General features: G+C 40.9%; 1 protein-coding gene across 1 annotated transcript in view; it reads right to left on the reverse strand.

The window, feature by feature from the left end:
• Positions 1-852: 852 nt before the first annotated feature.
• BDNF (brain derived neurotrophic factor) overlaps positions 853-12,093 on the reverse strand; it is a 22,173-nt gene continuing 10,932 nt past the window's right edge. Inside the window, 1 exon segment of the mRNA XM_043482697.1 lies at positions 853-1,940. Within this exon segment, the coding sequence (XP_043338632.1) occupies positions 1,167-1,940 (774 nt within the window). The 3' untranslated portion in view covers positions 853-1,166.

Here is a 12,093-nt window from a genome sequence, read left to right on the forward strand (position 1 = left end):
TCCTTATAATGATTGACCCAAATGTTTACCCCTCATCTAAAAGAATCTTCATTTTCGAGTTATTTTTTGTTGTTTTTCTCTCCTCTTAAAAAAAAAAAAGAAAGAAAGAAAGAAAAGAAAGAAATCATTATTCTCTAGGCTTATGAGTGCCACGGTGTGACAAAACGTGCCTACTCATTTGCAGCAGTGGTAAATTACTTCAGAGCGTGCAACTGGTTTTTCTCCCTTAAGAGAAAACAAAACAAGGAGGGGACCAGAGGGGGTGGGGGGGAAAGAATGTGCTCAGAGTAAATGAAGATAGTTCTGATCAAAGAAGCTTCCCCCCCACCCCCACCCACCAACCGAGGCCCAGAGGGTGAGCGGGCGCCTAAGTGGTGCGCCATGGGCAGTGGAGTGAGCACTTCATTTATTTGTCATAATTTTATTCACTTTCCAGTCATCTGATTGATACTGCCAACATCTCTGCAACAGACAAGTGAATCTTTTATCAACCAGAATATAGATGGAAGGAATTCTTTCCCCATCCCTACACCCTGTGGGAACTAAAAAACAAAACAAAACAAACAAAAAAAACACAAAACAAACAAAAATATACCCCTCCCATCCCCGATCCCCTAAGCCAGTAAAGCCATGACAACAGCACCTTGACATTGTTTTAATTCCAACGCTATCAGAAGTTAAAAGCAGTAAAACAGATAGAGTACTAACAAGAACGAAGATACTTACTGTCTAAAATGTAAACGGAATGTTTTGGTTCAAATTTTTGTTAGACTTTTTTTTTCTTTCTTTTTTTTTGTCTGTTTTCTGAAAGAGGACAGTTTGTTATCAATTCACAATTAAAGCAGCATGCAATTTATTAGTAGTATTTTTTAAACTTTTTTTTTTTTTTTTTTTTTACGTTTTTCAATTCTTGGCAACGGCAACAAACCACAACATTGAGGAATGTAAAGCAGACTTTTTAAAGTTGTGCGCAAAAAATGACTGTTTCCCTTCTGGTCATGGAAATGTCCAATAAATAGATTGTAGAACCACTGTACTGTATAAACTTCATTTATACATGCAGTTCATAAAATTATTTTTTTTTCTTAACTGAATAATTTACCCTGTTATGTATATATACAAATAGATCATTTTTGTCTCCATATAATCTATACAACATAAAGCCACTATCTTCCCCTCTTAATGGTCAGTGTACACACACAAGAAGTGTCTATCCGTATGAACCGCCAGCCAATGCGCTTTTTGCTATCCATGGTGAGGGCCCGCACGTACGACTGCGTAGTTCGGCACTGGGAATTCCAGTGCCTCTTGTCTATGCCCCTGCAGCCCTCCTTGGTGTAACCCATGGGATTGCACTTGGTCTCGTAGAAGTACTGCTTCAGCTGGCCTTTCGAGACGGGGACCTTTTCAAGGACCGTGACCGTCCCGCCCGACATGTCCACGGCAGTCTTTTTATCCGCTGCGGTCACCCACTCGCTGATGCTGTCACACACGCTCAGCTCCCCACGGCGGGCGGGGTCCGAGTGGCGCCGGACCCTCATGGACATGTTCGCGGCATCCAGGTAATTTTTGTATTCCTCCAGCAGGAAGAGGAGAGGGGGCTCCAAAGGCACTTGACTGCTGAGCATCACCCGGGAGGTGTACATGTCCGCGTCTTTATTGTTTTCCTCGCTGGGCCGAACTTTCTGGTCCTCGTCCAACAGCTCTTCAATCACGTGTTCAAAAGTGTCAGCCAAGGACGACGAGGACGTCAGGCCTCTTGAACCCACCTTGGGCCCATTCATGCTCTCCAGAGTCCCATGGGTCCGCACACCTGGGTAGGCCAAGCTGCCTTGTGCTCGGAGGTTGGCTTCTTTCATGGGGGCAGCCTTCATGCAACCGAAGTATGAAATAACCATAGTAAGGAAAAGGATGGTCATCACTCTTCTCACCTGGTGGAACTGTAGGGAGAGAGCAGAAACAGGACACAAGACGATTTAGGGCTTTCTTTTGCTGGGAGGCAAGGCAGCCATCTGATTGTAAGTCCAGGCCATTCTGCAGGGTCAAGGTTTCTGCTGTGTTGGTGATAAACTTGCAGCTGCACCGGGCATGGGTTAATGTCAGCGGTGTGTGCAGTGGGCTTTAATATAAACCAGACCTATGCAGCCCTGTCCCCAAGGTTGAGCTTGGAAACCCTAGATTAGATGGCTCCCGTGCAAGTGAACAAAAAACTATGGCTTTGAGAGTGCTTCCTTCCTCCCACTTGAGCAGCTTTGTAAGTTTAATTTTTAATGATCTCTGCTCAGGCTGTCACAAGAAACACAACATCAAAAATGTTACCAAGCAACAACTGCAGGGGTAATCGTAATTTTTTTCCCTCAACTCGGCAACATGGCTCTCAGGCAGGAATGTGCGATGGGACTAGTAGTGGCCTCTGGGGTCTGAGTGGGTCTTTCGAGCTATGGACCATCCAGGCCTGAATGAGAAAACGAGTCGGGGAGCTACAAGGAGTCTTCCCATTGACTCTCTTTCCTCCCGTGGAGATGATACATTGGAAGAAAGGAGGGACCTCCTTGGTGGTCTAGTAGTTAGGATTTGGCAGTTTCACTGCTGTGGCCTGGGTTTAGTCCCTGGTCGGGAAACCGAGATCCCCAAAGCTGTGTGGCATGGCCAAAAAAAAAAAAAAAAAAACACCAAACAGAGAAAGATCATTTCATCAAGCCATCCAGTTTTACTGATAAAGAACCAAAGGCCACGGAGGACTTGCCTCCCATCATGAAGAAAGTTTCTGTTAGGACTCAGGGCTCCCAAGTCAAGTTCCAGTGTCTTTCCACTGGTTTTCCTTACTACACTTTGGGTGGCCGTAATGAATGTAAGTTTTGCTTATTCCCAAACAGAAATCATTTTCGACATGTTGATTGTAATGACGTGTCTATGCCTGGGGCTGATATCATGAAAGCAACATGTCTGCTTAAGAGAGAGCTGAAGAAGGAAGCATCGAAAAGCTTGGAAGGCGGATTCCAATGCCTGCCATATGCGCATCCATGTGTTATCTCCACTAACTCCCCTGGCCCCTTGCCCCTCTGCTTTTCTGGCTCATGTGCAGACCCATCTAGGAGAGCGCAGCCTCTCTTTTTACTGGAATGTGGCCTGTGCGCACGTGTGGATACACGCAAGCCCTGAGCTGATCGTGCCTTTAAAAGGCCGAGTGGCATTGTATACATTTTGGTACAGGCAGCTGGTGATTCTTTCTGGGCTTTTGAAGTTTTCTGGGAAGTCCCTTAAGAGCACACCATAAAATTAATCTTTTCCTGTTTGCCAGAGGGTAGCTATACTCTAAATTTGATTCTCTCTCTACAAGCATGCTCTGGGAAGCCAATTAGAATGAGCGAACAAGTGAGAACATACCTACGGACACAAGGTTACCGTCAGATGGTGGAGGACATCAGAGTCACTTACCTGAGGCATCACGTCCCTGAGTAGTAACGAGAAGCATCCTCCCCCCCCCCCACCTGGACACTCTTAACTTACTCCTACTCCTCAGTTCTGGAGCAAGGACTTACAGAAAGACACTCATGTGCCATAGCTGTTATACTGTGTCAGTCAGTAGGAAAGGAGACTGCCTGTCTGCCCATGAAGTGTCATTTGCCAGGGAAGGTAACCTACCTCCAGTCAGTAGGTCATACTGCAGAAAGAGCTGAAACTCTGGGCATAAGGAACCAAGGTGTCTGTCCTCCACTTTTATTGAAATCACAGTTTCTACTACTATGAGACTTAATTATTGTCCCCAGACACCAACCAATTTCCTTGCAGATTCACTCTTGCTTTGTGCAGATAGCAAGCATGCTTGGAGCTACTTGGAGTGCACAGTCTCAGATTAGCACAGGCACAATGGTTTGAAAAAAAAAAAAACACAGATATCCATCCTGCTAATATCTGAACTTTTGGAAAGGTTCTGGATTCTGCACCATCAAAGAACTGGATCCTCCAAGGAGATTTCTATTCCTGGCAGGCAGTATTTACACGCTGAATGAAAACCCTTTCTCCTAGAGTTCCCTGTCCAAATTAAAGCAATCCAAGGGGCACCTCAAATGCAGGTCACTGAAAAAAGACAAATTTAGAATATTTTACTCCTGCCCTCTATACCATACTGGCTGGGATTTGCTGTGATGAGCTACCTTTTTTTTTTTTTAATTTATTTTGGCTGTGCCAGGTCCTAGCTGCAGCTTATGGGATCTAGTTTTCTGGCCAGGGATCGAACCTGGGTGCCTGAAATGAGAGTGTAGAGTCTTAACCACTGGACCACCAGAAAAGTCCCTGAGCTATCTTTTAATGCCATATTTCATGAAATCTAAGATACCATCCTTATAAAACACATCATTCTAGGTACCACTAGGATACCAAAAAATGCAGCCAGATAAACTATTGCTCTCAGTACCACTTAGAACGAAAAAGAGCTCTTTTAGACTTATTTGGACATATTTTATCATAGATAACTTTTGTGCATATGTAAAAAAAGAAAATTAAGCAAAACAACTTGGTTAAGGCAATGACAACTATGTTGCAACTGCTGCACAGCCCATGACAAATGACATTAACTGTAAGACATGACCCAATTCAGAGATGTTTAAAAAAATGAATAAGAAAATGTGCATCTTAGAATTAACAAAATGGGTAGGTTTAGTAAGTGTTTACTAAGTGCCCACACTCGCTGCTTAAAATGGCCCAAGGTACTGAGATATCTTAAACTATACAGTTGGAAAATTATTTTATTATCACTATCATACTGAGCCTTTAAATGATCCTTTTTTCCATACTTAGCTTAAAGAAGCTGACACTGTAAAGTTACTGCTTTTCACTTGTCTCATTTGTCTTTTTATTAAAACTTTTTTGCTTATAAAAGTAGTTAGCACTTCATATATCACTTTCTCATCAGTTCCACAAGCAAATACTCCAGAGGAACAAATGGCATCTGAGTAAATATAATTTGGCTTTCACCCTCAGCCCAAACATGGGCCTTCCTTAGAGCAGAACATCTGCAGACATTCAGTAATTAACCTACCTGGTGATAAAGCCCAACCCCCACAGTCAGCCCCTTCCCATCCCGCCCCGCGGCCCCCCCCCCCCCAGCCCCATTTCTATAAAGCTAACTGCCTGCTGGCTTATAAGGCCAATACTTCCTGTAGGAACAATGATCCTTTCTAACTCTTCTGTTTCTGACAATGGTTTCTTGATAGTTTGGACCACCCAGGCTGCAGGTTAGAAATCTTGGAATCAATCCTGATAATGTATTTCTTTCAGAGCCTTTAAATCCAGTCAATGAAGAAATCCTGCTCATTTTCTAAAATATGTCTCCTGTCCATCCTATTTTCTCTGTCCCACTGCCACTATCTCAGCACAGCCCTTACCATCTTATTTTGACTATAATCCTCTCATCCCCTTCAATGTACAGGACATCCTTTCTGCTCCACTTAACTCTGATGACCACTGTTTGACTAACCTCTCATCTTAGGCTCTTATGTGAAGACTTGCAGTGACTATTTATTCCACCAGATCAAATCCAGCCTTTTTTTACTTGGTATTCAACACCTTCCAAAGCCTGGCGTCATCCCACTTAGCTGACTTTCTCATGTTACTCAGAGCTCCATCACCTCTGCTCTGATCAAGCCAGTGTCCTTGGGAGGCCCACATACATCATTACCTGGAAGTGACTTGTTCCTTTCTTCTTCTGGCTAATTCTTTTTTCTCTATCTGACTAAATCTTGCTTATTCTTCATGACCCACTTCAAGCATCAGATCACACATGCCACCTTCTCTAATTCCTCCAGCACACACTGACCTGCTTTGCCTCTAAGATTCCACAAGAGGTCTCATTTAGTACTTCATTCCGTACTCATTTGTTAATTGTTAACAGTGTTTGTTAATTATGGCCACTCTTCAGTTGGATGATAAGCTCTCTGAATCATAAGTGATTCCCCCATAATGCTTAACACTGAATAATATAGTAGTACTCAGTCAAAACTTACTGACGGTTTTATTAAATCATGAGAAAACAGTTCTGACATCATTTTCCTAGGAAGTCTTTCCACATGGAACGTACCAGTGAACTCACTGAAATTATTAGGTCAAGTACACGCTGTGCTAATCCCAAATTATAAGCTCTAAAGTATTTGATAGATGGTAATTATCAGCCATGGAGATTCTCTAATAGGATAAAATTTTGAGTAATAATTTTAAAAAACAAATAATACTACAACACACTAACTGCTCCAGCTACTTTCTGTGTAGCTGTTTCTAAGAGAAGACTTGAAAAGGGGGCAGTAATAATAATTATACAAAAATCAGAACTTTAAGCTTTTACTGTCCTTTCTTCTATTTACCTCTTTAATGAGTAATTCTATATACTGTATTAGGAAATCATAAAAGGTTAAGTAAGTGCTTCCATGACAGTTTTCTTCTCTGACAATTTCTTCAGATGAGGCTTTATTATGCAAGAGATAAAAGAGGCTACGCAAAATTACTAAGTAGTTAGTCTATATATCTATTTATACACAACAAAATTCACTGCTGCTAATTCTGTTCCAGGCCTTACAACAATCAACTCAATCACATCTACAAAGTGCTAGGCAAGTTGTTTTTAGCCCCATTCTTGAAAAATTAAACATAGTGCACAGGGCTAAAAAGAAAATTAACAAAATAGAAATGAGGTTTGCTTTTAAGCCTGACTCACAAGTTTTAAACATTCAACCAGATGAATATCCATGACAGCATGCTGCAGCAATAACTTATATTTGTCTAAAAGACTACAGAACATCCACAACCAGCATTTGACTGTTACAAGGAGACAGAACAGGTGTTATTATCCACATTATGCAGAGGAGACAGTTACTGTTCAGAGAGGTTAAGGAACCTATCAGACATCATAAAGCTATTAATAAAAGGCTACTTGTCTCATTGTCTACATTTTTACCATCAGGATATATGTTCTAAATATTTTTTTTTTAATTTAAAATATTTAACTGCAGGGAGGAGAGGCAGTGCTCTGAAAAGTGGTCAAAGAAGCAGCTTATAAAGTGTGGACACAGTTTTCTCTGGTTGTATATATCTTGGAGTCCAACTTTCTAAAGGCAGAATCATTAAGATGATATTTTGACCTTCAAGCCCTTCAATTTTAAGGCTTGATTAGTTCAGCAGATGGAATTTCAGACAATTCAGTCCTCCTCTAGAAGAAAGCTTTGCAAAAATTTACGCATGCTGGAGCCAAGTTTTCATGCCAGAGCTAAGAAGGGGAACCAAACAACAATATGGATAATCCGGGCATACAGGGAGAACACTACAAAGTTTTATTTGTTCCCCAACCCCTCTGAGTTTTGTCCATGAGCATGTAGCCAAAGAAAACACAGTTTAAAGATATACTTGCTCATGTTAGTTCTATAAGCAACAAGAATAATGGTAATGTTGGCAAAATTATCGATTAATATTTAATTTCTAACATACATGATGCAAATCAATTAAGAGCCACTTTAACAAAATCCTGCAAGTCAATATCAATAATCTTTCATTTGTATCCAGTTTCATTCCATGCATAGATTAGGCTTACTGTTGTTGTTCATTCATCAGACATGGATCTGTTTTCAAGCTTTATAGTCTAGGATCGAAGTAGGACATATATGTAAAGTAACTAAGATATAAACGTAGAAATGACCCAGGAAATTACAGGCACAATTCTATAAAGACAAAAAGGTTACTTCTAGCTAGAAAATGAAGAATACTTTGTGAACAAGATATCAAAGGACCGAAAGGATTTAAATGTATCCAGAAAAGACCCCACTGGATGGACAGCAGCTGGGTTAGAGGCATGGAGTACATTTCTTACCTGCCTCCTGAGAAACCTGCATGCAGGACAAGAAGCAACAGTTACAAGTAGACATAGAACAACAGTCTGGTTCAAAATCAGGAAAGGAGTAGTCAAGGCTGTATATTGTCACCCTGCTTATTTAACTTATATGCAGAGTACATCATATGAAATGCTGGGCTGGATGACTCACAAGCTGGAATCAAGATTGCAGGGAGAAATATCAACAACCTCAGATATGGAGATGATACCACTCTCATGGCAGAAAGTGAAGAGGAATGAAACAGCTTCTTGATGAAGGTGCAAGAGGAGTGAAAAACCTGGCTTAAAATCCAGCATTCAAAAAACTAAGATCACAGCATCTGGTTCCATCACTTCATGGCACAAAGATGGGAACACAGTGGAAACAGTTTTCTTGGGCTCCAAAATCGCTGCGGGTGGTGACTGCAGCCACAAAATTAAAAGATGCTTGCTCCTTGGAAGAAAAGCTGTGACAAACCTAGACAGTGTATCAAAAAGCAGAGACATCACTTTGCTGACAAAGGTCTATATGGTCAAAGCTATGGTTTTTCCAGTAGTCATGTATGGATGTGAGAATTGGACCATAAAGAAGTCTGAGTGCCAAAGAATTAATGTTTTCAAACTGGTGCTGGAGAAAACTCTTGTAAGTACCTTTGACTGCAAGGAGATCAAACAGTCAATCCTAAAGGAAATCAACCCTGAATATTCATTGGAAGGACTGGTGCTGAAGCTCCAATACTTTGGCCACCTGATGCAAAGAGGTGACTCATTTGAAAAGACCCTGATGCTGGGAAAAATTGAGGGCCAGAGGAGAAGGGGGCAACAGAGGATGAGACGGTTGGTTGGCATCACTGACTCAGTGGATATGAGTTTGAACAAACTCAGGGAAATAGTGAAGGACAGGGAAGCCTGGTGTGCTGCAGTTCATGGGGCTGCAAAGAGTTGGACACAACTTAGCAACTGAACAACAACATTTCTGGAGAGAAGAGTTCTAGAATAGTGAGGAATAAGAGTGAATGACTGACAGGTTTTGAAAGACTCTTAGGGTGATGCTAAAGAGTTTGGAACCTACCAAACAAGCATGGAAGAATCAACCAGAGTTTCTGAGTGGGAGGAATGCTTTGAGATTCAGTTTATCACCATGTGTAGGAGAACCTGAAAGAAATGATACACTGGAAGAGACAAGTTAATTGATTGATCTTATTTTTAGTGGCTATTGAGCTTTGAAAATAAATATTAAGGAGTACCTGTGGAGTAGGGGTTAAGAGCCTGGACATATCTTTCAACTTATTCTATGTATGTATTTTTAGGCTTAAGTTGCCAAAAGCAAAGGGGTTAGAGACAAGTATGTAGAGCTAGGTGGAAGCCACAAGCCATGTCTGTCTTGGCCAAAAGAACAGAGCAGAGGGAGATGGAGGGAAGGTGAGAATATAAACTCTCTTTCCAATTATGATTACACTGAACTTGGGTTCTACTGCTCAGCACTTTTAATTCAAAGATATCTAAACGCTTTGCAAATATTAAGTAATTAAGACTCATAGGACCCTAGAGGTGCAGGTAACTATAATTATCCCCATTTCATCTAAGAGGAAAGAGAACCAGAGTTTTTAATCAACTCATCCACTCGCTGTGGGTCCCCTGATAGAACAAGGTCAGAATCTCAGATTCCAAGGGAAAACCAGGCTTTCACCTAAAGGGACTAGATTCTTCCATCCCACTGCATTATTTTTGTATCATCTGCCCATTAGGTACATGTTGCTTAGCCAAGAAGACTTAAAGACAGAAACACCTCACATTTCTTAACTAAAATAATGGGTCGTTGGAATCCACAAATAAAATCGAGAAGGAAAAGCTCAGATGCTCACCTACTTACTTGAATGACCAATCAATTGAAACGAATAAATATTTCAGTAAATGATATCTGATAATGTATATGTTCCAAAGCTGTGAAGAAAGTTCCTTTAATAGTGTAGTCTTTTAACCAAAACGTAGTTTATGTCCAAGAGCACCTGATTATACTTCCTATAAAACACAGTCCTTCACACTACTCTCTGATCCCTGAGGATGCCCATGGTGATGAGTGACACCTGGAGACATTACTTAGCCTCACCAGGAGTGCCAGAGAAACTGTTGGTTCTTAGTTCAAACCCAGAGTGACACATACATGTGAGTACCATGGAAAGAAAGTGTATTTCCCTGAAGCATAAATTTAATACATAGATGTACATACTCCTTTGATAGAAAGCCATATAACTCTGGTCCTCTAGTCACTCTTTCTATTGCCCACCCTATTTCTGAAAAATGATTTTTTTCTACTGGTTGGAGACCTACCATATCCAGGAGTCAAACTAGATCATATTCTCCATCAGGCTAAGGATTAGGCATTTTCTATTAACACAATTTGTACAGTACCTGGCACAAACTACGTCCTCACATATGCTAAATGACTCCGTCCCCTTTGTGCTGGCAATATTTGCGTGGTTTTTAGGGAGACACAATTCAAGTAGGGAGGTGCAGTTAAAGTGAGGAGCGGTCCCTGGTGGCTCAGCAGGTGAAGAATCCACCTGCAATGCAGAAGATGGAGGAGGCTCAGATTCTATCCCTGGGTCAGGAAGACACTCTGGAGGAGGTCATGGCAACCCACTCCAGTATTCTTGCCTGGAAAATCCCATGAACAGAGGAGCCTGGTGGGCTGCAGTCCAAAGGGTCACAAAGAGCTGGACAGGAGTGAAGTGACTGAGCCCAATTAAAGTAAGAGCAGTGAGACTTAGAGTGAGTGACAATGATGGAGTGAATTTTGGAGTAGGAGACAGAAAATGCCTGGCAGATGAACCAAGTCTGGGCAGAGAACGTCCCACCTGGCAGTCTAGCCCCAGGCACAGCGGTCACCATGTGAAGGCCTCCAAGTGCTTCCATCATTACTGCCCTGGGAAACCTACCGTTCTCCTAGGACCAAGGGAGCATCCCTGAAAGGCAGAGCTCCCAGAGCCTGCAGTCTTGCCCAGGCTCTGACCCCTCATCCTGCCCCAACAGGGCACGTCTCTAGCCTCTAATAAAGAAGTCTCAGGCACATGCAAGTCACGTGCATATCAAGTAAGGAGATTGTTTAAAAAATGCTTTTTAAAAAAAACTACCAATTATTAGATTATAAGAACCAAATGGCCATTAACATTCAATTAAAAAACTCCTCTTTAATTATTAATAGGATTTTGTTTTCCTTAGAATTTCTGGTGGAATTTTTCATAATGAACTAAAATAAAGTTCATATTTAATAATGTTCTGACTATTAAGTGGCCAAAAGCAAGGAATTCTTTATCAAATTTCCACACAGGGTAGACAGGAATGTTGATTATGAAGCACTGTCTCCCTGGTGCTGTGAAGTTTTAGTAACCCACTGTGTAAGGAAGGGCCTGAAAAAATGACCAAGTGTCAATAAGTGTTGATCTCTACAAATCCTGTGAAATCATAGGGAAAATTATCCTACAAAGGGAAATGACTGTGGAAATAGGAAATAAGGAGATACAAATGTCATTATAACATAGACATTTAAGTTATATTTAATCACACAGGCTTTGAATTTACAGAAAAAATTTAATTATAAAATTTATTTCTATTCTGTTCCATTGATCTATATTTCTGTCTTTGTGCCAGTACCATACTGTCTTGATGACTGTGGCTTTGTAGTAGAGTCTGAAGTCAGGCAGGTTGATTCCTCCAGTTCCATTCTTCTTTCTCAAGATTACTTTGGCTATTCGAGGTTTTTTGTATTTCCATACAAATTGTGAAATTCTTTGGTCTAGTTCTGTGAAAAATACCGTTGGTAGCTTGATAGGGATTGCATTGAATCTATAGATTGCTTTGGGTAGAATAGCCATTTTGACAATATTGATTCTTCCAATCCATGAACACGGTATGTTTCTCCATCTGTTTGTGTCCTCTTTGATTTCTTTCATCAGTGTTTTATAGTTTTCTATGTATAGGTCTTTTGTTTCTTTAGGTAGATATACTCCTAAGTATTTTATTCTTTTTGTTGCAATGGTGAATGGTATTGTTTCCTTAATTTCTCTTTCTGTTTTCTCATTGTTAGTGTATAGGAATGCAAGGGATTTCTGTGTGTTAATTTTATATTCTGCAACTTTACTATTTCATTATTAGTTCTAGAATTTTCTGGAGATCTTTAGGTTTTTATGTATGGAGAATCATGTCATCTGCAAAACAGTGAAACCTATGGACACCTT

The sequence above is a fragment of the Cervus canadensis genome, chromosome 11, assembly GCF_019320065.1.
Source record: "Cervus canadensis isolate Bull #8, Minnesota chromosome 11, ASM1932006v1, whole genome shotgun sequence".
In the NCBI taxonomy this organism is placed as follows: Eukaryota; Metazoa; Chordata; class Mammalia; order Artiodactyla; family Cervidae; genus Cervus; species Cervus canadensis.